This window comes from Fistularia commersonii, chromosome 19 (genome assembly GCF_037954325.1).
Source record: "Fistularia commersonii isolate RoL2024-O1a breed Wild chromosome 19, RoL_Fcom_v1.0, whole genome shotgun sequence".
NCBI classification, from domain to species: Eukaryota; Metazoa; Chordata; class Actinopteri; order Syngnathiformes; family Fistulariidae; genus Fistularia; species Fistularia commersonii.
This window is the reverse complement of record NC_141302.1, coordinates 1,841,375-1,865,837: the sequence shown is the minus strand read 5'-3', so window position 1 is coordinate 1,865,837 and position 24,463 is coordinate 1,841,375. Positions and strand designations below refer to the sequence as shown.

General features: G+C 50.3%; 2 protein-coding genes across 9 annotated transcripts in view; both read right to left on the bottom strand.

The window, feature by feature from the left end:
- Positions 1-3,675, bottom strand: part of dysf (dysferlin, limb girdle muscular dystrophy 2B (autosomal recessive)) — a 67,717-nt gene extending 64,042 nt beyond the window's left edge. For 2 of the 5 annotated variants that reach the window (XM_086165921.1, XM_086165923.1), the window contains exon 1: positions 1,300-1,361. Coding sequence is in view for 3 of the 5 variants with exons in the window: in XM_086165919.1 (XP_086022045.1) it covers positions 3,342-3,429 (88 nt within the window). In the remaining 2 variants the exon portion in view is untranslated. Of the gene's footprint in view, positions 1-1,299; positions 1,362-3,341 lie in introns of those variants that run through there. The other 3 variants (XM_086165919.1, XM_086165918.1, XM_086165922.1) reach the window with 3 other exon arrangements.
- Positions 3,676-4,752: 1,077 nt separating this feature from the next.
- On the bottom strand, positions 4,753-23,744 carry znf638 (zinc finger protein 638). Of its 4 annotated transcripts, XM_086165733.1 has the most exons (34): positions 23,688-23,744; positions 19,620-21,622; positions 18,720-18,781; positions 17,748-17,783; positions 17,495-17,668; positions 17,075-17,415; positions 16,754-16,974; positions 15,355-15,489; positions 15,148-15,267; positions 15,025-15,059; positions 13,776-14,671; positions 13,509-13,652; positions 13,395-13,429; positions 13,145-13,297; positions 12,935-13,069; positions 12,811-12,849; positions 12,602-12,727; positions 12,292-12,418; positions 12,049-12,219; positions 11,925-11,959; positions 10,888-11,052; positions 10,653-10,787; positions 10,508-10,546; positions 10,280-10,420; positions 8,946-9,040; positions 8,847-8,870; positions 8,676-8,766; positions 6,713-8,584; positions 6,585-6,642; positions 6,407-6,490; positions 6,250-6,339; positions 6,052-6,162; positions 5,329-5,450; positions 4,753-5,256 (listed from the first exon to the last, which is right to left on the bottom strand). In XM_086165733.1, the coding sequence occupies exons 2-34, from the start codon at positions 21,429-21,431 to the stop codon at positions 5,203-5,205; spliced, it is 7,878 nt and encodes a 2,625-aa protein (XP_086021859.1). In that variant the 5' UTR covers positions 21,432-21,622; positions 23,688-23,744; the 3' UTR covers positions 4,753-5,202. The 4 variants fall into 4 exon arrangements, with proteins under 4 accessions (XP_086021859.1, XP_086021858.1, XP_086021860.1 ...); XM_086165732.1 differs by lacking the exon at positions 23,688-23,744 and having other exon boundaries at positions 19,620-23,127; XM_086165734.1 differs by lacking the exon at positions 23,688-23,744 and having other exon boundaries at positions 15,148-15,246; positions 19,620-23,127.
- Between the last annotated feature and the right edge of the window lie 719 nt (positions 23,745-24,463).

The window sequence follows — 24,463 nt, the reverse complement described above, 5'->3', positions numbered from 1 at the left end:
GTTAAACTTAAACTCAAACTTCAACTTTATCTTCAAGTCAAAGTTAAACTTACACGCAAATTCAAATTTAACTCAAACTTAAACACAAATTAAAATTTAAACTCAAATTCAAATTTAAACTTAAACTCAAACTTAAACTTTATCTACAAGTCAGAGTTAAAGTTAAACTTCAATTGACATTTTAAACCTTAAAAGCAAAATCAAATTTAACTCAAATTAAAATTTAAACTCAATATCAAACTTAAAGTCAAACTCAAATTTAAACTTAAACTCAAACTCTAACTACAACTCAAGCTTAAACTTTATCTTCAAGTCAAAGTTAGACTTTACAGGCGCTTACTCAAACTTGAACTTAAACTTAAACTCAAACTTAAACTAAAAATTAAACTTAAACACAAATTCAAATTTAACTCAAATTAAAATTTAAACTCAATATCAAACTTAAAGTCAAACTCAAATTTAAAACTTCAAGTCAAACTTAAACTTTATCTTCAAGTCAAACATGAACTTATACTTAAACTTAAACTAAAAATTAAACTTACACACGAATTCAAATTTAACTCAAACTTAAACTCAAATTAAAACTTAAACTCAAATTTAAACTTAAACTCAAACTCAAGCTTAAACTTTAACTACAAGTCATAGTGGAAGTTAAACATCAATTGACATTTTAAACCTTAAACGCAAAATCAAATTTTACTCAAACTAAAATTTAAACTCAATATCAAACTTAAAGTCAAATTCAAATTTAAAACTTAAACTCAAACTCAAACTTAAACTTTAACAACAAATCGGAGTTGAGGTTAAACTTCATTGACATTTTAAACTTTAAAAGCCAAATCAAATTTAACTCAAATTAAAATTTAAACTCAATATCAAACTTAAAGTCAAACTCAAATTTAAAACTTAAACTCAAACTTAAACTCGAACTACAAATCAGAGTTGAAGTTAAACTTCAATTGACATTTTAAACCTTAAACGCAAAATCAAATTTAACGCAAATTAAAATTTAAACTCAATATCAAACTTAAAGTCAAACTCAAATTTAAAACTTAAACTCAAACTTAAACTATAACAACAAGTCAAGGTTAAAGTTAAACTTCAATTGAAATTTAACCCAAACTCAACCTTAAACTCAAATTCAAACTTAAACCCAAACTCCAAATCACATTTAAACTCAAATTCAAACTTGAACTTAAACTCAAATTGAACCCAGACTCGAACCAAAACTCAAACTCGAACTAAACCCGATCTAATCGTGATTTGTTCCCCCACAAATGAAAAGCTTAGCTTCCCTGCCTGAGAGAAGACCTTCCTCCTGCTGCCGCTGCTCCGGCGAGGTGAACCTTCTCGCAGGCGTCGCTGCTTCTCCTCACACTCGCAGGGAAGGAGACGCTCAGTCCGGCTGCCAGGAACTCACACACACCTCACATCCAGAGGAAACCCCACGCATTTCCTGTTCCACACACACACACACATATGCATGCACGGACACACACACACACACCGCCCAATTTTGCAAAAGTCTAGATCTCAGGAGTCCCGTCAAAATTTAATTTAATTTAATTTATTTTATATTTTATTTTACTTTATTTAATATGTTTAAATGTTTTAAATTTTTTAAATTTTTTTAATTTAATTTAATTTAATTTTATTTTATTTTATTTTATTTTATTTTATTTAAAAAATGCATTAATGACTTTAAAAAGTCTCCTCAATTTAATATGTGATCTATTTTATTACAGATTTATTCTATTATGGAACATTCTTGTCCCTGAAAACAGATTTGTTGATAAAAATTAATTTAATTTAATTTATTTCATATTTTATTTTACTTTATTTTATATATTTTTTTATTTTGCTTTATTTTATTTTATTTTATTTTATTTAGAAAATGCATTAATGACTTTAAAAAGACCCTCAATTTAATATGTGATCTATTTTATTACAGATAGTTTATTTGTTAGAAAATTTGTTGATAAAATTTAATTTAATTTAATTTATATTTTATTTTACTTTATTTTATATAATTTTATTTTATTTTATTTTAAAAAATGCATTAATGACTTTAAAAAGACCCTCAATTTAATATGTGATCTATTTTATCACAGATTATTCTATTATGGATCAAGCTGTCGATGATTGCTGGATCATTCTTGTCCCTGAAAACAGATTTGTAGATAAACCGAGATGATCAGTGCTGATCGGGGATCAATAGGTAAGAGCTGGAGTATTGATTGTGTTCATTTTATTAGAGTTTATACGGATTTTTGGACCTTATTCTACACCTGGACAGCTGGAGAGCGGCATCTGCTGGCCAAATGTGGATAATGCAGTGTGTGTGTGTGTGTGTGTGTGTGTGTGTGTGTGTGTGTGTGTGTGCATGCATAAGGAGATGCTGCAGGCGGCGTCCCTCCCATCACACAGGGAAACTTTTGTGCGGCAGCAGCGTCATGAGTTAAGGGGCATTTGCTTGTATGATTTTTAATTGTTATTCATTATTATTATTATTATTATTATTAATCTTATTTTCAGCATTGTTAGTATTATTATTAGTTTTTCATTCTTATTATTTTCATTCTCATAATCATCATCAGCAATACATATTGAGATGATTATTATTAATAACAATATTATCATCAATACGTTTTTATTATTTTTATATTAATTGTATCTTATTAATACTTTATTCTTTTAATATCATCAATACATGTTTTAGCCTTCTTAATAACTATTATGATATTCAATCAAGAGATATATAAACAATAATTGTAATTATTAGTACATAATCCTATTATTTTATTATTATTTATATACTACTACTACTACTACTACTTCTAATAGTAATAATAATAATAATGATAATAATAAAAATAATAATAATTATTATTATTATTATCTATGATACATTTTTCATATTAATTTTGACACTTTAGTCAAATTTTGACACAACATGACACTTATACTTATATAATAATACTTTAATTGTTATGATTGCATTTTATTTTTATCATTATTGTTAAGAAATAACCCTGAAAATGGGCGTATATGGGGTATATTTATATGAGGTTATTTATCTATATATTTATTAAAAGTTTTCACACACACACACACACACACACACACACACACACACACACACACACACACACACTGCCCCGCCACCCATCATGGCTCCGCCTCCCCGGCCCCCCACCCACCTCCAGCCCGGCCCCACCCTGAACGACAAGCTTTCCAATAATAACCTCTCAGCTGTTCCACAGGAAGGATGGCGTCCCGATACTTTGTGATCATCACACACACACACACACACACACACACAAACACACACACACACCTACCATCATAAGTGACGCTGCAGTAGGCATCGCTGATGTCGTCATCCGGCGTTTGCAGACGCTCCGCGCACAGAATGAACACCCGAAGCATGGCTCACACACACTCTCTCTCTCTCACACACACACACACACACACACAGGAGAGGCGGTGTGGTCCGAACAAAGACGTCCAGATCCCAAAAGTGTCCTCAGACTGATGGAGAATCCATGAGACAGAGTGGACGGACGAGAGACACCGAGAATGAACAGAGACCGAGAGAGAGAGAGACTGATAAAGCTGCTGCTCTCAGCTCTCTCTCCGTGACACACACACACACACACACACACACACACACACTCAGAGCAAGCATGGTGCAGCAGCTGACTCACAAACGCACACACACACACTGCCCTTTCAATCACAACTGGCTTAAAGGGCCAGCAGTAACACACACATACACACACACACACACACACACATAACAGTGGGGTTTATTTTCACACATTCCTGAACACATTCAAATCGCGCATTCATGCACACACACACACACACATCTAGATTATCTAAAATAAGGGAACCACCTGTGGAAGCCGTCATGTGACCCGATGCTAATCATTAGCGAACCTGTGATTAGCATTTAAGCTCCATTTCAATCAGGAGGTCAGAGGTCAAAGGTCACCATCTGAATGCAGAGGCTTTTATTTTGAAGGAGCTGCAGGGAAACTTATTTCTGTGGCGGCGGCGAGCGGGGATTCCTACGCCGCACTAATCATAGACCGACACACTGGGCTGGAGTCATGTCATACACACTTTTAGCCTCTGGAAGTGTGTGTGTGTGTGTTCTTACTGGAAGTATTCTAATTCCCATTAAGTGAGCTGGGGTTAAAAATACAGCCGAGTGTGTATGCGCGTGCTGTTCCGCGAGCCACAGAACAGCGGGTTGATTATCGGCAATGACCAATAATTGATTTGCAGCTCGTCCTTCTTCGGTTTCCATGCGTTCGTCGCCGCTGTTTTCCGAGAAGCCTCGTAAAGCCGATCAACAGCCAGAAAATTGTAAATTTCGTCTGTGGAAAGTGTGCGAAAATACAAGTGACAAAAAATCTCTGCTTATTGCTGGATTTGATCTGAGGATGATGATAATAATAATAATAATACATACATATGATGAGTAATAAATAAAAATTGAAATGACTTTTGACCTCTGCATGACTGTTGCTCTACAGCGCCCTCTAGTGGCGAGACGGGTGTACTGCAGGCTGCTGAGTCATTTCTGATGAACAGCAAAGAAGTTGAAAAGACTGAAATGAACAGAAACCAAACGTTTTAGATTAAAAAAAAAAAAGACACACACACACTTAGAACATGTGTGTGTGTGTGTGTATGTGTGTGTGTGTGTACCTGCAAGTTTGCCCTCAGCGAAAAACGAGTGGAGAAATGTACTGATGTCGTTTATTTCAATTTTCACGTGCGCACCATGAACACACACACACACACACACACACACACACACACACACACACTGCCATCATGATAGGAGTCTCTTAACACATAACAGTAGCTGATACAGGTGTGTGTGTGTGTGTGTGTGAGTGTGTGTGTGTGAGTCACAACTAAAAAAATGTCTTTGAGGCAGGTACAACAAAAAGAACAGCGATGCTAATGCTAGCAGCTAATGCTAGCAGCTAACACTTGTCTTCACATTAGCAGCGCGACGTGGAGACACACGAGCATCTTCGTTCCTCGTCAGGTTCCTCGCTGACGGACATCCAACTTAAACACATCTTCAGAAGGTGGTGGAACCTCCTCCTCCTCCTCTCAGGCTGGTTGTTCTCCACCTTCTCGTCCAAAAACATCTGGTATCTTCATCCACGCTGAGGCGTCTCACAGCGACGGAGGAGACGCTCGGCTCTTCTGCTGACGCCTCCGCAGGTGTTTCTGAGGACCAGAAGCAGGCGTTACACCTGTGTGTGTGTGTGTGTGTGTGTGTGTGTGTGTGTGTGTGTGTACCTGCAGGCTGTCGTAGTGCCTCCGGCTGCTGCAGTGCACGTCCATGGCCGTGCTCTGGTTCAGGTAGAAGACGGAGCAGAGGCTGCAGAAGAAGCCCGACTTGGGGACGACGAACTCCCGTCCTGAAGACACAGAGGAGCCAGAAGAACCTTCAACGTCTGACGGATCTCCAGACCGGAGCAGCCACCGGGGGGCGGGGCCGGGGGCGGGGCTTAACCTCGACCGGCTGTCAATCACACACGGCCGAGGACCACTGAGAGCCTTCTGGAAGCTCCTCACTGGTTCTGGACCGAGATGGGGGACGGAGAACCTGGAGAACCAGCAGAGACCTCCTGGACAGGAGGACCAGAGGTTCCTGCTGAGAGGTCCACACCAGCTTCTGACGCTCGGTTCACACCCTCCTGCTTTGTGCAGAGAACCCAGAACCAGAAGGACCAGAGAACCAGAACAACGGAGACCCAGAAGAACCAGAGAACCAGAAGGACCAAAGAACCAGAACAACGGAGAACCAGAAGGACCAGAAGAACGGAGTGGAGAACTGCTGGCTGAGCTGAGATGGTTTGAACCTTCATGTTTGGAAAAACTTCCATGGACGTTGAAGCACAAAATATCTTGACATACACGAGTTCTGTGTCAAGAACGTTAGCATTCATGCTAAGCTATAAACACTCAGCTAACTGTGTGTGTGTGTGTGTGTGTGTGTGTGTGTGTGTGTGTGTTTACCCAGAGGGTTGTTGGGTGTGTATGGTGGCAGGAGGTCGGAGGTGCTCGGGGAGCGTGAGCGTGCTCGCTTGGCTTCAGGTCCCACCAGGTCACTCCTGCGTTTGGAGACACCTGGAGGAACCAGAGGAGAAGATGGTCAGGAGGTCAGGAGAAGGTCAGGAGGATCCCAGCAGAAGGTTTGGTAAGAGGAGGTGTGACCTTCAGCCTTCTCCAGAGGAGCATCAGAGGGAGCCTGGGCTGGTCCTGGTTCTCCTGACGGGAGCTTCTTACCCGCCGTGGACTTCCTCCCTGCGGTGGAGGAGCAGATGAAGGTGGGCTGGAACCCAGAAGGTGCTGAGGAGGACACGTTTGCTACCTGCTTTGCTCCTGGTCCTCTTGCTGGAGGTCTCTTCCTCCTCCTGAGGTCCAACCTCATCCACGATCACAAAGTTCATGCTCTCTGATTGGACGAGGACACCATGTTACCAGTGTGTGTGTGTGTGTGTGTGTGTGTGTGTGTGTGTGTGTGAGATCTTCTGCACCAGCACACACACCTGGGTGGTCATGATGTTCCAGGTGGGCAGAAGAATCCAGCTGGTCTCCAGCTGCGCTCTGATGGGAGACGACAGGTGTCAATCATTTCCGGCCCGTGCTGTCGACCAATCACAGGCGGGTTCCTCACCATAGGTGGGCGGGGCTTCTCCTCCTCCTGCTCCTCCTCCTCGTCCACGATCTCGTCCAGGGTGACCATGTCCTCCTCGGTGAGGTCTCTGTCCGAGAGGTCTGAGGTGTGCTGAGATGTTTCCAGCAGGTCTCCACCGGTCCTGGGTCGGCGCTGGTCTTCTCCTCCAGCCTGGACCTCCTGCTCTCCTCCTGGACTCCTCAGATGTTCCTCCTCGGGCGTGTCGTTGGAGAACCCCTCCTCCTCCTCGCTCACTTGTTCCAGGCTGTCTTCTGCAGCTCCACTGCTGGTCCTGGTGTCTCCTTGTGAGATCTTCCTCTGGGACTTGGCTGCAGGTTCCTCCCGGACGGGTCCGGGTTCCTCGCAGGTTCCTGAGGTGGAGACCTCGGCCGGCTCCGGGTCCTCGTCTTCCAAAGAGTCCACGATCTGATAAAGCGGAGAGGCGTCGTCCTTCTTCTCGCCGTCAAGAGGCTCCTGGTCCTGGTCCTGGACCACCTCCTCCTCCAGCGAGTCCAGGATCTGGTAGGTTGCTTCTCCTTCCTCAGTCGTGTCTTCTGCGTTCTTCTTCACCTCCTTTGCTCTTCCCTTCCTCCCCTTCCTCCTGGCGGACGCCGGTTCCTCCTCCTCCGGAAGCTTCTCCACCTTCTTGGAGGTGCTCCCGTCCTGCAGCGCTGTGGTCGGAGGACGTCTCCTGGCTGAGATGGTCTCCTCTGGAGCGGCCGAGACCCGAGTCCTCCTCCCTCTGGTGGACCTGGTGGTGACGCTCCTCTGGTCCTTGGCCTCCTCGTCCACCGAGTCCAGGACCTGGTAGGACACCTGGTCTTTGAGCAGCTCCTCGGGGGCTCTGGAGACCCCCGGCTTCCCTCGGGAGCTCCTCCTCCTGGTGCTCCTGGCATCTGGACCTGCTTCTCCCTGGACGGCCACGTCGTCCTTCTCCTTCTTCTGCGGTGGAGCTGAAGCTGTGGGGTCCTCCTTCGTCCTCCCTCCTCTTCTCAGGACCTTCTCTGGCTTCTTCTCTCCACATCTGGAGGCTCTGGTCGTGGCTCCTGGTCTTCTCGGAGGTTCCTCATCTTTGACGGAAGTCGCCTCCCGGTCCTCGGAGATCTTCTGGTCGGTCTCGGCACGGAGAACCCGGTGCGTATCTTCATCCTCCTCGGGCGGAGGCTCGAGTCTGGAGGTCTCAGAGGACCTCCTCAGACCCGGGCTCTGGTCTTCTCCCAGGATCTCAAAGGTCTCCTTGACGTCACTTCCGGGGTCATTTGAAGGACCTTCATCTTCGCCGTCTCCAGGTAAGGTCTGACCTTCAGAGGTCCGCAGGCCGCCTCCTTCCTCTTCTGGTCTTCTCTTCCCTCCGTCCCCGATGTTCTCCTTATCTTGGGCTTCTTCCTTGATCTTCTCCTCAGGCTCCCTCTGTCCTGCAGCTGCCTGGTCCTCAGTGACGCTGTCGATCACCTGGAAGGAACCCATTTCCAGCATCTCCTCCGAAGGAACTCCTTCAGGCGGCCGCAGGTCCTCCTCGGCTCCCGGCGCCTCCTGGTTGCACTCGTCGGCTTGTTCGAACGAATCCAGGATCTGGAAGCTTTCAAAGTCCTCCTCCTCCTCCTCCTCCTCCTCCTCCGTCGGGTCTGGTAGATCCTCCCGGAGATCCCGGGCGGGCGGTGACCTCCGGGTCTTCTTTGAAGGCACCGAGGAGGACCTGGAGGGAGGGCTTCTCTTGGAGCAGGAGGAACCTCTGGACGAAGACAAGGGCTCGGCCTCCTCCACGCCGTCGCCCACCTCGTCCAGGGTGACGAAGTCCTCCAGGTTGAACTCCTCGTCGGCGAACAGGAAGGCGGCCGGAGGAACCTTGTCGTCGGTGAAGTCTTCTTCGTCCTGGACGCGCAAACAGAGTCGGTGGCGATGCTAAGCTAACGGCGGCGATGCTAAGCTAACGGCGGCGCCGGCGTTCGGAGGCTCCTCTTACCCGCGGAGCTCCTGCGGCGTCTCCAGGGCCGGGGTCGGCGCTCATGGAGACCTCTCTGGTGTCGCAGAGACGCTGATTCAGGCTCTTCACCCTAAAGCCGTGGAGATACGAGGCTTCACACGACTTGTTCTTCTAAAAAAACGGAGCTGAACGGAGCGCTGGAGTACTCACGAATCAACCCGGAGGACTTTGTTCCTGCGGGGAAGAAGAAGAAGAACTTCAGATTGAGAGAACCTGCCGCTGCTGAACTTGCCGTGAGCTCAAACCCACCGGTCCAGGTTCTCCTTCAGCTTCCCCGGCGGGTCCTGGTTGTAGGTCTCCACCAGGCGGGCGGCGCCGCTCGAGTCCAACATCTCGATGCATATCTGAGGAGCACGAGCGGCCATCTTAGTTTGGACACGCGAAGGGGTTCGACCAAACCCGCGGGATCATTTAAAAGTGAAAAAATGCATAAAAAAACAAGGATTTTTTTAAAATTAAATGCAATTCACTAATTTTCCACTAGGGGGCGCTATTTTGGTCAGAGTAGATGACAATCTGCATCACTGAGACGGACCAATCAGCAGACGGTATCAATGCACCACCTTGTTTCCACCCTGTTCTCTACATTAGCCAAAATGTCGTTATCAAAACAGAGAAAAGTAGATAAAGAGTGTAGAATTTTCAAAGAAAAATTAACTTCGTCCTATTTATTTACGGAGACGCACGGGAAACCTTCGTGCTCGGCGTGTTTGCAACAAGTTTCGGTATTTAAGGAATATAATATACGGCGCCGCTACGAGACTCATTAGAGTGAAAAATATGACAGCTTGCAAAGAAACAGAAGAGATAAGATCAACCAATCACAGGCGGGTCTGAGGAAACAGCGTCCACTTTCACCCATAGATGAGAAATCAGAGAAGCAGCGGTAAAAGCCAGCTAGCTAATTGATAGCGAATATGTGCAATTTAAAGTTAGTCACCAGCTTCACTACTAACTAGTATGATGGAATTCTACTGTTCATGCAACTCCATGTGTTTTCAGTGTGTATTGTGTGTGTTTGCATGTTTCATGGATGAAGTTTACACATTTACAGGTGAACACTTTCTTCCTTACACATTTAATAGCACTCTTTTTAGTTTGTAAGGTGTTAGCAGGGATTCAATTTAGATTTTATATGCACATGTGTAAATGGTTTAAAAATCCCTTTCTTTATAAGTCTCATTTAATCTTAAAGTGCATTACTATATTTTTCAATACCAATTACTTGTTAAAGTTTTGTGCCTTTATAAGATCAGAGGGATCACATGATGACATGATTGCAATGCAAACATGTGAATGAGAAAAGTAAATGACACGTTTGTCGAAGGAAACATGAGGTGTTTCATGAAATGTTTTGTAAAAGGATTGTTCATGAAATTCCAAGATTGTCTAATGTTCTTGTACTTCTTTACACCAAAACAGAGGAAAGACATGATATTTTGGTTATTTTTTGCTAAGTATGCTATTATTTTAACGGTCCGGCCCACTTGACATCTACCTCGGCCGTATGTGGCCTCCATGAGAAATGAGTTTGACAGCCCTGGTCTAGAAGGTGAGAAGGTGGACGGAGCAGGTTCTTGTACCCTGTTGGCGAGAGGCAGGAAGCTGGCGAACGCCGCGACGGACGCCACCGCCTCCAGGATGCGCCTGATGGCGTCCACGTCCGTCTCCGAGACCTCCACGCTGACCAGCCGCTCCTGCAGACACTCCGGCGCGGAGACCCGCTGGGCGGCGGAGGAGAGACGCTTGTGAGCGGAGATGGACGTGGGAAAGAGGAAGGAAGGCGGAGGAAGATGGACGACGGGACTCACGGCGTTGCTGAGCTTCATCAGGGACGTGAACATGCTCTCCTGCAAACACAGCGGACGCGGTTTCCATTTTGACGCTCGCTAACCGCCGTGCAGATGAAAACGACGACAAAGGTCGCGTTTTAGCTTAGCTTATTAGCATCCGTACCTCAGTGGCGCCGGGGTGCACGTCCTCCTGGACGAAGTGTGTGTGCAGGTTGCAGCGCCCGACGCGCAGCGGCGACACTTCCTGGCTACGGACGAAAGCGCAGCAGGAGGTCCAGTCCTGGAAGTGCACGAAGGCCTTGGGGGGGAAAAATAAAATCAGAAGTTTTAAAAAGCCGCTCCAGGTTAAGAGGTCACACACACACACACACACACACACACCAACTAGTTGCCCTCACCCTCCTCTGCAGGGGCAGCACCGTCACGCTGTAGTACGAGGAGTGGAGGTCCCGCCTGGAGAGATGTGGCCACGCTAGCCGGGCCACGTCCCGGTGCTGATACGGTCTGGAGGGGAACCCCGTCAGCATGACGGTCGGGAGGCGAGTCTTGCAGAGCTCCACCGCCTGCGGGACACGAGTGGTGAGAACCACGAAGTCCAGAGATACCTGGACTCGGGCCTTGAATGCGTCCCGTGACTGAGATCCAACTGAACTTCTTGAAAAAGAACTGAAAGTCATGTTGAAATGACATCATACATCCAACAAAGGAATCGATCACGTCAGTCTCTTCTCTTTAAAAATGGCAAAAAACATTCTTTTTAACACATTTTCAGTCTCATCTGAGGAAGAGCCTATTTCCTGCATAAAACATCATACGTGTTTTGTGTTATATGTAAAATAAATCATCTTTTTTCTTTTTGGAGCGCGGATTTCTTCCCAAACTCTACTAAATCAAACTGATTTTCAGCATTAAAATGAACCGAAACTTGATCAATCTGTTCCAGACACATTAAATATGTACTTATAAATTATTCGGTAAAAGAGTTGTCTTATTGAGGGTGTTTACCAAGAGGAAGTTTTTCAATTTGGACTCAATCGCTGAACTTAACGACGACACTTAATGCGACCAGGCGTTGCTAAATGTCGCTAGCACATTATGCTACGCTTCATAGCTAAACATTTCTGGATGGAGTGAAGCTGCTCCTCGTTTTGAAATGATCGAACCTCCGCTGCCGCAAATCCCCGTAAATATCATGCCTGACGCTTTATTACTCCACGCACACGTGGATCATGTTTTTCCATGATTCTCTCAGGACTTCACACGCCGCTGCGTGGACGGTGACGTCCACGTCTGTGTCAAACGCTCATCCTGCTTAGCTTTTAGCACAAAAAAAAACAAAACAAAAACAACTAAGCGACGGCTTGCATGTCAGCAAACAGGAAGTTGATGCGCCCGTTGAGTCGAGTTCCCGGTTTTAAGGTGTTTCTTGCCTCACCTTGATGTCTGAGCTGCTCTGGGCCGTCTGGAACTCTGGGGAGATAAAGAGGCAAAGACGTTGGACTGGTTCTGTTGTTGAGAAGGTCTGAGAACACGGTTGTTCCTGTTAAACGGAGCCTCACTGGGGATGATGAACCAGGGGGACACGGTGGGGAACAGGTAGGGCGCCGACGCCATCGAGAGCCAGAACGGCGCCACGCTGCCCGGCGGGACACCGTGTTGCGTCGCCGGCACCGCCGCGCCGGGGAAGATGTCGCCGCCGTCCACTACAACCTTCTCGGGGAATCTGGGCACTGCGGAGGAGAGGCTCATCAGATCACCGGGTTCCGGGTCCGGAGGTTCCGCCCTTGGCGCCCCGAACGTACACGACGCCGTGCACATGCTCTGTGGAACCTTCAGCCTGTGCAGCTGGTAGCCCGGAGGCCGCCGGAGGAGGGAGCACCACACTCCCAGGCGGTCGGCGTCAAGGGGGGTCTGGAACTCCACGAACACCTGCAGAAACACACAAACCGGGAAAAATGACCCGCCTGTAGCGGAGAAGCTAACTCGCCATCTGCCGGTAGCCGTGGCGGCGACGCCTCCTTGCCGTCGCCGCGGAACGGCGACTGAGGCGAGCGCACCTTCAACGGACCTACAAAAAAAACCCGAGGAGCCAGGAAGTGCGTGTCGCCCGACCTTGTTGAGGAGCGGCAGGAAGTTCCACAGGTCGACCAGCTTCCTCAGCGTCTGGCGGAGCTGCGAGACCTGATGCGGGTCGATCTTCTTGACGCAGACGATCTTGCTGCCGTTGTTGAGCAGGCGCTGCGCGGCGGAAAGGAAGAAGAACGCGCTCAGCGTCGGCGGGCGGAGAAGGTTCTTCCCGGGAGCGACGGCGTTTCACTCACCCGGTCCATCAGCTTCATCAGGAACTTGTAAAGCCCGAACTGGAGCGGAGTAGGGGGTCAGACAAAGGTCAAAGGTCAGTCAGGTGAGGGTTATCCCCCGCCCCGGGTGCAGGTGAGTGCTCACCGGCGTTGCCGTGACCATGCTGCTCAGGATGCCCACGTGAAGCGGCGTCTTGGATCCTCTCAGGACAACGCGCATCTTCTCGCCGGCCTGCATGAGCTCCAGCGCGTCCGTCACCTCCGGCATGGTGACGAAGGCCTGCCGGCAGGAGGGAGAGGTTGGGGTTACCGCGGCAACACGGAGACGAGGCGGGGCGATGATGTCGGAACCCACGATGCGCATCTGAGGGAGGACGTGCATGGTATCTTCTGAGTGCACGTAGCCGAAGGGCGCGAGGGCTTTGGCCAGGTCCTCCTCGCCGTAGCAGCCGTCCACCGACTTGGGCAGGTTGCTGATCAGCACCTGCTTGATACCCAGCGAGAAGAGCTGTGGACGGGAACCAGAAGGGCGGAGAAGAGAGGAGGTGATCTACAGGCGAGGAGGAGGAGGAGAACATGCTCATCAGCGGTGGGATCAGACTTACTTTGGGTGAGAAGCAGGTCTTCCTCTTCAGGCAAACTGGAGGAGGAGGAGGAGTAAGAAGAGAGGATGAAGGTCTGGATGTATTCAAGCGATGGTGGACTCCTGGGAGTCTTACCGATTTTTTTCAGACAGAGGTGTTTCTCCATCATCTCCCCGATGGTCAGCGGGACCACCGCTGGAGAAGATGGCGTGGGCAGCAGTGGCGGCCTGGAGGAGACCGAGGCTGCACACAGCTGGTCCTGGTCTACCATGGCCGGTCCTGTTGGAGAAGTAGGAGGTCTAAAGTCACATCAGACAACCTGAAGGTGGGCGGACAGACGGGTTTGAAAGGAGAAGCTGCTCCACACACACACACTCCACACCGTCCTCATCTTCCACAAACCTGCTGGAGCTTCTGGTTCTACCTCTATGTTGGGGGTGTCTGGTTCCTGCGGGGAGGTTCTAGCAGGGGGTTGAGAACCTTCCACCTCCATGGTCTCTGGAGCCCCAGCTCCCGGTTCCCCAGGTTCCGTGTGTCTGGCAGTCTGGTGTTCAGGTTCCGGGTCTTGGGTTGGAGGTTCAGATTCTTTGGTCTTCACCTCACCCTGCTGGTCTTCAGTCTCCATGTGGTCCTGGGAGAGCTGCGCCTGCCGGGCCACGGTGGAGATGGCCGACACCTCTCCTCCTCCTCCCAGCTCCTCTATCTTCTCCGCTTCAGGCCGGCTGCTGTCGGTCGTCCGCCGGGTTTTGGCCGCTTCCTCCTCTGGGATGGAGACCTCCGTTCCATGGAGCTGCTCCTCACCTCCAGCCAAAGGCAGAGTCTTGGCCACTTGCTCCTCTGGGATGGAGACCTCCGCTCCATTGCCACCTCCCTCACTTACGACCGAGGTCGGAGTCCTGGCTGCCTCCTCTGGGACGGACACCTCCTCTCTGCGGCTTTGCTCCTCAGCTTCGACCGAAAGCAGAGGCTCGTCTGCTCGGTCCTCCTGGTGGTGGACCTCCATTGCGTCCGCGCCTTCACCGCCTCCAGGCGAAGCCCCGGCGGTCGCGGAGCCGTCGTCGCGGGTGGTTTCCGAAGGCGCGGGGTCGGGCGGATCTTCTGGAGCTACCGGAGAATTCTCGGCACCCTTGTCCACCGCGTGGTCATCCTTCTGCCTCGCCGGGCGTTTCTTCAGCTTGGTTCCCGCCTTGACGGGCGCTGCAGGGGGTTTCTTGGCTTTCAGCTTTGGCCCCGTCTTGAGGACCAGGCTTTTCTTGGAGACACCCTGAGGAGAGCAGCTGCCGGGAGGCTCTTTTTTCCTGCGAAACAGAAACAAAGTGGAGGTTTCAAAGAGAGAGGACGACCTCAAAGCTAGAAGGCAGAGGGAACTTAGCGTCAACTTAGGAGTTTTCCAAGATCTGAGCTCGGTGCAGTTTCTGGCTTTGCCATACGAGACCAGACGAGAACGTCACGGGAAGATATTACAGAACTTTTAGCTTTTTTGGTCATTTAATAAAGGACATTTTTCTCATTTAAAAACACACAACAAAACCGGGGGGTAAAGTGGGTTGATCATTTAAAATTTTATTTGAAACTGCTTGAGCAAACTGAGGGACGAGCTCGGAACTTCTAAGTCAAGGTTCCTCTGTACTCCACGTGAAGCGCCACCTACCTCAGGAGGGGCTTCTTCTGCTTGGAGGCCAAACTCTGAAGGAAGACGTCGGAGGAAGGTCTCAGGATTAGAAGCTCTGAATGACTACAACCGGACGTGAGGAGGGAAGAGGGTGCGACATACCGCCGGTTTGACCACGGTGACCTGGCAGCCCTTGATGCTGAGGTTCTCCGTGTTCCTCAGGTCCTGGGCGTCCTCCTCTTTCTCGTAACACACGATGGCCTGCGCACACATACATGTCGCCTGAACACGACAGCGACCTGAAAGGTCCCGCTTCCAATGATGAGCATGTGAATTAGCCCGCGGCTATTGGGAGGTTGTCCTTCTTACCTCCTGGGTGGAGCGGAACAGCACGATGGATTTGGTCTTTCCAAACGCCTTCACGGCGCTCAGCACGTCGTCGTGGGAGATGCCGGTGACGACCCCTCTGAGCCGCACCATGGTCTGGGGGGAGGACTTACCCACCTGGGGGGACAATATGACAAGATTCGGGTTGGCTAGCAGACTGACAGGTTAGGCTAGCAGACCGACAGCTAAGCTAGCAGACCGACAGCTAAGCTTCTAAACAGACAGCAAAGCTAGCAGGCCGACAGCTAAGCTAACAGACTGACAACTAAGCTTCCCGACAGACAGTAAAGCTAGCAGGCCGACAGCTAAGCTTCTAAACAGACAGCAAAGCTAGCAGGCCGACAGCTAAGCTAACAGACTGACAACTAAGCTTCCCGACAGACAGTAAAGCTAGCAGGCAAACAGCTAAGCTAACAGACTGACAACTAAGTTTCCCGACAGACAGTAAAGCTAGCAGGCCGACAGCTAAGCTAACAGACTGACAACTAAGTTTCCCAACAGACAGCAAAGCTAGCAGGCCGACAGCTAAGCTAACAGACTTAGCGGACAGCTAAGCGGACAGGCCGACAGCTAAGCTAACAGACTGACAACTAAGCTTCCAAACCAACAGTAAAGCTAGCTGGCCGACAGCTAAGTTTCCCAACAGACAGTAAAGCTAGCAGACCGACAGCTAAGCTAACAGACTGACAACTAAGTTTCCCAACAGACAGTAAAGCTAGCAGGCCGACAACTAAGTTTCCCAACAGACAGCAAAGCTAGCAGGCCAACAGCTAAGCTAACAGACTGACAACTAAGCTTCCAAACCAACAGTAAAGCTAGCTGGCCGACAGCTAAGCTAGCAGGCCGACAACTAAGTTTCCCAACAGACAGTAAAGCTAGCAGACCGACAGCTAAGCTAACAGACTGACAACTAAGTTTCCCAACAGACAGTAAAGCTAGCAGACCGACAACTAAGCTAACAGACCGACAACTAAGTTTCCCGACAGACAGCTAAGCTAGCAGGCCGACGGCTAAGCCTCTTGTTCCCCTTGTCCTCCCCTCTCTCCACTCTTTCATATGGAAGGCATGTTTGCTCACTCGGCAGTCGCATGGCGGCCAAATGCACTGCAGAAGAAGACTATCATTGTTCAGGGAAACACATTTCCACACATATGACAATAAACACTTTCATTCTTGAATCCAAACTGTCAGACTGACAGCTAAGCTACCTTACTAACAGCTAAGCTATCCGACTAGCCAGGCTACCAAACTAACAGCTAAGCTAGTAGACCGCCATCTTTACGAGGTGACTGAGCTGGAGTTAACAGACTTACAGCGATGCTAGCTGAAAGCTAAGCTAGCGCATGATAAACCACCATGGCATCCACCCGTCCACACACACCTTCTTCACACAGGTTATCATATCGCTCTTGACCTCCTTTCTCTTGGGCTGAGATGATGAAGAGGACGGATCCGCCGTGGACGAAGACGATCTTCCTCCGGCGGCGGACGAGGCCGAGGAGGGCGAAGGCGTTTTTATCTTCGTCAACTTGGCCAGCAGGGCGGGAGCCAGACTCTTGACCACCATCTCCAGGTTGTTCCGGCCGGACAAGGACTGGGCGGCTGCAGGTGGCGCAGATGAAGCGGGGCCAGATGTGAAAAAGGTAAACAGACGTGCGGGCTCGGCGCCTGCTGATGTGTTTCGGGAGCGCGCGAATCCAACCTGAGGATTTCAGCAGCTTCTTGGTGAGCCTCTCTTCGCTGCAGGACCTCGCCGAGTCGGGCGTTCCACGACTCCTCCTGGATGAAGATAGACTCCCGGGGCTCCTCCTCGACGGGGAGCATCTCTCCCGACCCCTCGCCACGTAGGACCGTCTGTCTTGGTTCCTCGGCAAAGACGACCCGCTCGGCGACGACGGCCTCTCCCGGCTCCTCCTCGGCGGCGATGGATCGTCGCGGCCCCTCGGCGGAGAGTACGGCCTCTGCTGGCTCCTCCTGGTCGAGGACGTCCTCTCATGGTTCCTCCGGCCGAACTCCGAGGAATTGGACGAGTCGGACGGAGACCTGGGAGGAGCGGACGGGCGTCAGTCCGGAAGGCAAATCCAAACCGGGTCCGGACGGAACCGGGACGTGCGATGGAAACCTGCGGGCGTGTCTCGAGGAGTGCGGGGATCGCGAGCGGCTCCGCCATCGCTCCCTCCTGCTCCCCGAGCCTCGGCGGCGCCGGGGGCTGGGCGACCGCGAGGCCGAGCGGCTCGGATGCCAAGGGCGATGCTGGGGGGCCGGGCCCCGGGGGCCGGGGGTTATTCCTTCATCGCTGGGAACGGGAGATAAAAGAATAAACGGTTAACGGGAGGGCCGATAATGGCCACAGGCTAGTTTACCGATGACCCCACCTGGATGCACAGGTCACCGCGTCCCACTGCGGGTATCTGCATGGGCGGAGAGAAGACAAGTTGGACGTCGGTAGCAGAGAAAGGAAGGTACCGACTTGCTGTCGAGGAAGGGTTTGAAACAGAAAGTGCTTCTGCGAAGCATCAACCAGGCTGACATCAGGAAGATCTCCCTCTCCGCTCATTACCAGGAAGCCCCGGGAGGAGCTCCGCCAACAATCTGAAGGATCGCCACAGCAAGTCAACTTTCTCCATCTAACCCTATTCTCTGTATGCTCCTTTCTCACACCAACTACCTTCATATCCTCTCTCACGACATCCATAAATCTTCTCTTTGGTCTTCCTCCAGACCTCTTGCCCGGCAGCTCCAATTCCAGCATTCGTCTACCAATATATTCTCTATCCCTCCTCTGTCCATGACCCAACCATCTCAGTCTGGCTTCTCTGACCTTCTCTCCAAACCATCGAACATGTGCTGTTCCTCTGATAAGACTCATTCCTGATCCTCTCCATCCTGGTCACTCCCAAAGAGAACCTCAACATCTTCATCTCTGCAACCTCTAGTTCTGCCTGCTGTCTTTTGGTCATCGGAACAGTTTCTAGAGCATACATGTCACTGCTCTCACCACTGTCTTGTACACCTTTCCTTTTATTCTGGCTGAAAGTCTTCTATCACCCTGACACTTTTCTCCACCCATTCCAACCTGCTTGGACCGTCTCTTCACCTCTTTTCCACACTCTCCGTTGCTCTGGACTGTTGACCCCAAGTACCTGAAATCCTCCAGCTTCTTGATCTCCACCCCCTGTAGCCTCACCGCTCCACCCGAGTTCCTCTCGTTCACACACATATATTCTGTCTTGCTGTGACTAACTTTCATTCCTCTCCTTTCCAGAGCATACCTCCACCTCTCTAGATGTTCCTGTTGTCTGCTCTCACTACAGATCACAATGTCAATGTCAACTGAGGAGACTGACCTCTGGCGGAGTAATCTGCAGTTCTGCAGGTGGACGGCGCTGTTCTGGTGAGCGATCCACTCCTGGTAATTGGGAGAAGAAAATAGGCATTAGGACAGCGGTCGTCAGGCAGTCTACCAGCGCCGCTACCACGTTATTTGTCCGGGACTCTGGCGGAAAATATGGCGCTCCTGCCGAACGTCTCCGTCCACGAGTCGGACCGGTGCCGCCCTTCAACGTGGCTGCTCACGGTTCACTTTTGAGGGTGGCGCCTCCGGAGGCCGGTAGGGTACAAGTCCGTGGAAGGACAAGATTAATCACAGCGGCGAAAATCAAATGTCCTCTTGGTCCGAAGGATCCGCGGCGTCCGGGTCTCCCGTCGACATCTTGTTGGACCAGGACTCCGAGGGGCTTGTTGCCGTTTGTCCAAGAATGAAGGCTACTTCGGTACAACATCGATCAGCAGACGGCGCCATAGTGACATTGAAACAAACTACGTCACTGCTTTGGGGTTTATCGACAGATGAGGTCAGACCTAAACACAAACGCTGAGCTGCCAAACATACAAGGTGAGAAGAAGTTCAGTCTTCAGTCGTCCACCGCTGCCTGCTCTTCTGCAAAGCAGGATCTTAATAGTCCCGTCTTCCTGGCCCCCCGTCTTGGACGGACCCCTCGAGATCCACCACCGCAGGGAGTTCACCGAGCTCTTGGCCAGAAATGGTCGCTTCTTGCGTCAGCAGAACAAGACCTTGTCTCTTTTTTTTATACACAGAATGATTCTTAACTGACCTTTATTTTCTCATTTAGTTACATCAGTATGAAGACATGGTTTAAATCAACACTTCTTTTACAGCAAATCAAAAACTGTGGGGCTCCTCCAACACCCCCAAGTGGGTAAAGATGGAATGGGAGTTTACTCACCTTCATCAGGGTACATTCTTTGTTACACAGCGAACAGGTGTGGGGAAAGACTTTGGGCGTTGCTGCGGTGTAGTCCTGCACCATGGCCGCTGTCGGAGACACCGGCAGTGGAAGAAGAGGTTGATGCTGAGGAACTGGAACAGCGCAAGGGATCGCCGGCGGACTTCCCACGGAGCAAAAGAGCCCGGGGATCTGGAAGGCGGCGGGAGCCGGGAGGAACTGCTGTCCCGCCGAAAAGGCCGCTGACCAAGACGGCTGCTCGGTCGGAGTCGGCGAGGCCGACGGCCGCTGCTGCGTTTTGGAAGGTTGCGGGTTTTGGGTTTCTTCGGCCTTCTGCTTCCTCGTCTCAGAGGTCATTCCCTGCTGCGAGGGCAGTTCCCTTGAATGCTGTCCTGCAGGTACACTGTAGCTCTTGGAGGAGCTGCTGGTATTGCTGCCAAGGACCATAAGGCCTGGCCGACTTGGATTGACACCTCGGAAAAGTGAGGGCGACTCTTGGCGTTCTTGCCCGGGCTGGCGGTCGGTTTCCAAATCTTTGGAAAAAAAGCTTTTGGGGACTCCGGATGCGACCCCTCGGGCATCGGTGTCTTTCGCCGGCAAAGAGAAAGAGCTTCGGCCGGTCTGAGGAGTCGGGTTCGATCGAGGACGCGGCCGTTCGGGTGGATCTTTGACTGGAGGAGCCGAAGAGCTCAGTGCCGAACCGTAGGAGCTGAGGGACGTCTGTTTGAGGCAGGACACCAGGGCGACGCCGCCGCCACCGCCGCCGCCTCCTGCCTTCTGCCGCAGCTCTTGTCCGCGACCGCCACCATCAAAATTCCTCATCGGCAAACTCCCACTCGCATCTCGGTTGTCCTTGGTCCCGCTGTTTCCTCCCAGGTCGTCCCCGATGCTCCCGGTGTATTTGCTGGTATGTCCATAATCTATGATTTTGCTTGGTTTCTGAAAAGGAGGCGGCGTGTCCGACAGGCACTCCCTTTGAGAACTACCCCGAAGGGCACTTCCCCGGATGCTGCTCAGGGGTGGCGGCTCAGAGAGCGGTTTGCACTCCGCTCTCGGAGTCTTCTTGGCCTTCTGGAGTCGGATTTGACGCAGGATGAACGGCAGGTTGGCGGGGGTGATCTCGTCCTCCGGGTAGGAGACCAGATTTTCCAAGTCCTCCTTTTCCAGTCCGAACTGCTGGAGGATGCTGGCGGCAAACTCGGAGGTGTATTTTGGCGGAGTGGGTTCTGGAGGGACTTCGGGTTCATCCTGCGCAGGAAAGTCATAATCTCCCAAGCCCGGAATGGTCTGCGTGTCGCCGCGTCCTCCTCCGAAGAAACTGAAGCCAGAGCTCCCGCCGGCGGCGTAGCTCGCGGAAGCCGGTGAAGAATAAAATCCAGAGGACTCGGTAGAAATGGGGAGGGTGTAACTGGAGAACTGGCCGGAGGAGCCGCCGCTGCTGCTCGGCTGCGAGTTCCCGCCGATGTGCGAGACGGAGGTCTTCCCTGGACCGGAGGACGGGAAGTCGCTCCTCGGGCCTCCTTGATCCAGGGGCTGGTGCGTGAGCTTGGAGGAAAAGCCGGCCTCTTCTCGGGCTCTGCTCACATGGGCGCTGACGGCCTTCTCCAAGTCGTCATTTATCCCCGCCGGTCCACGTTCGGGCCTGTAACTCGGCACGCACGGCGAGAAGATCCTCCCGTCGCTGTCCGAGGGGCCCGATCCGGCGCCGGTCACTTGGTGAGCGGGTACCCTGAAGGATTCTCTCTCCGGTTGGGCGTCAGGGAGCCGTCTTTGGTTCCCCGATGCAAAGCGGTTGTAGAGGGGATTGGACATGGTGCTCGCAATGTTCAAGGACCGCGGCCGAAGGTGAGGGTGACGGTCGTCAATGTCGCAGCCGGGCGGGAAGCACTTTGTGCTTTCGGGCGCAAGGAAGCACCTCGTTCAACGATCAACCCTCCGATGAAGGTACTCATCAGGGGCTCAGGAGAGGGAGGAGAGGTACGGTACTCCAACAGCACTGGAAACTAAAAAAAAAAAGAAAATCTAAAAGAAGGCGACATTGGTCAGGACTGGACTTCAGGACACAAACACTTCTGGAACGTCTGGTCTCGGCTTGATCGCTGCTGTGCTTTCTTCCCCGGACACGCGCTCATTTCATTTCCTGGTCTGCACAGGCAGAACAAGAAGAAAAACAAAAACTACAGAAAGAAGGGAAAAACATTTAACAGGAAACATCACGGGCGGATAAAGATCACTTTATTTCGTCACCATGGGGAACAGTGGAACCCGAGCCGAGGGAACAGATGACATTACAAAATCAACACCGACAGAAATTTCAATTCCAGAATGTCGCATGTGACACAAATGGAAGGTGCAGACGCAGCCAGAAACACGTCGTCTTCTGACCAGGATATATCAGATGGACGCTATGGACTGAACCACCGTCAAGAGGGGCCTCAGTCTTGAAAAAACAACCCATCGTCCAACCGACGACAGAGCTTCCCCTGCACAATGTGGTTGTTTTGAACATTTGGATTTAGATTTGGAAAAGAAAAACAACCCCGTGGAGATTTTGTTGGTATTATCAGTTCCTAAAATGTTAAAGTACACAAATAATACTTGATGTGTGAGAAATGACAGCATGTGGTTTTTCTTCTTTCGCGCCGAAGGGCCTCCAGGTTCGGTACAGGACAAGTCATCGGGCAGATGGTGCCTCCAGCCTACCTCCTCCTCCCCATGGAGGTAGAAGGATCAACTGGCAGTACCACCACTGGTAGGGGCCAGGGGGGAACCCGGATGAGAAGCCCAGACCAACTTAGCCTGCGTGAAAGCCTGAGCGCTTCACCTTCTGGTTCAGCCTTTTCCCTCACCACAGCAGAACCCTGTTCCACCGGTCCAACCTGGGCCCAGTCTGATGCCCGGTGGACCGGCTAAACCCGGATGCTAGAATCCCCCTCCACAAATGGCAGCGTCTCACTTCTTACACAGAATGAGCGAACCATCATTTTCTAGCCGTGGACCGCAGATTGCGAGGTGGGTCAACTGGGAGGCGCACTAGATCAACAAAAGCACATCATCTGCAAAGACCACATGATGTTACCGTGGGGTCACCAAGCTGCCCCATCCTCTGTTGAACTAGAAGATGCCGTAACTCCTAGGAACTCCGACACGGCCCTGGAAGGTTACAAAGGTAACCCAGAAGCCGTGTCCGACAGGCTGGGTGGGTAGATGCTTCTCCGACTCTTCGGCGTCGGTCCGCAAGTGTGAAGAGCTTGTCTGCCGTTCCGAGACCTAGACTTGAATCCACACCGGTCCTTCGCAGGCAAACGTTTAGCCACTGGATGGAGTTAACCGCGGCGAGGCGATTGTAACCGCCGTCGATTAAAAAGAGAAACAAAGTGTACGTGGAAGGAACGCAGGATCCTTCTCCAGAACCACCTTCTTGTCACCTGCTGTCCTACAACTCCCAGCAGACACCTCAAGTCACGTGGTGTCTCCAATTGTTGCTAACAGGTAGGTGAGGTGCCCCCCCCCCCCCCCCTTCCAGCCCCCAAAACACACAAAAACAAACCACGCATTTATAAGACTATTTTGCCGCGTTTCAGACACACAACCGTGTTTATTTATCTCGTTTTTGAGAGGGGTAAGGCGAGAAATCCGTCATTGAGACCGCGTCCCGACGGAGCCTGGAAGTAGCGCAGCTGCTCCCCGGAACTTCCGGTGACAATAAGACGGTGATTTTTAAAAGTCACTTGCCCCTCTAAAAAACGGTGATATGGAAAACATACACACCTCACACGCATGTACAAGAGTAATAATTAATAAATGACACACTTTTTCCGGGGTTAAATCATGATATTTCTTCGCGTTTCCAGTGCGAAGAGGAGGAAAACAAACCCCCGTCACGGTGGAACCTTCTTGCTAACGGCTAGCAGCGCGAACCCCACTTGACGCTAACGGAAGTGAACCACCACCGGTTGATGGCGTCGGACCGAAACCGGATGAAATTATCCGGTAACGTCCCCCCCCCGCCCGTTTCAAAAGCCTCCGGAGTCGCAGTGACGGTTCGTCGGTGCTCAAGGAGCTTACCTTCGGCCGCCTTCCAGTTCTACGACGCGTTGAATAACGGCGGAGACCCACGGCGTCATCCGGGGCGGGACTTCCGGTCTGCGGGTGACCTTTCAAAATAAGAGCACGAAAACGCAACAGCAAGCTTTAACCATGCTTTATAGCTGATATTAAAAAAAGGGAAAAATTAAGCAAAAAAAAAAAAAAAGTTTTTCTCTTGTTTTTACTTTTATCTTGTTTTTTTTAATCAAACAAAAATATGATGTAATTTACAAAACAATTAAAGAGGAGATTCATTTTTCATGGATGTGGTGGTGATATTATACCAGACAAATAAGAAGTTATATAATGCAGCTAATTTGATTTTTTTGTGTGAAAAATCTTTATAAATCTCATGCAGTCTGGATGAGAGATTGCCAAATTTCGTTTGTACAAGGATCAGCTTACAACATCCAAATATTATTTGCAGTAAAGAACAGGCAGGAACAGGTGGAAGTGATAGATAAATAGCAGCGGTGGGTCGTATGTGCAAAGAGCAAAAAAGCCGCAGCAGTGAAATTCGGATAAATCATGGCTAATTCATCAGCTTCATTGAATACCAGGTACAAATGAGACCGGTTGGATTTGATTGACAGGTGACCCTTCCGGGTTAAACCCCGCCCCTCGGCTATGATTGGCTGCCGTGTGCATTTTGGAGTGAATGACAGAAAGGTGACTACTCGGATACTTGTGCACTATTTATAAGTATTTCTTTTTCTCAGTACGCATTAATTACTTAAATTATTAGTGCATCGCTG

Bases quoted from the DNA above. Each gene is read 5' to 3' on its own strand.
- znf638 (XM_086165733.1), bottom strand. From the start codon at position 21,431: ATGTCCAATCCCCTCTACAACCGCTTTGCATCGGGGAACCAAAGACGG. The intron at 16,975-17,074 runs GTTGGATTCGCG...CGCCACCTGCAG, and splicing joins GAAGCTGCTGAAATCCTCAG to CCGCCCAGTCCTTGTCCGGC. The intron at 12,419-12,601 runs GTCGGGCGACAC...GTGTTTCTGCAG, and splicing joins TCCTGCCGCTCCTCAACAAG to GTGTTCGTGGAGTTCCAGAC.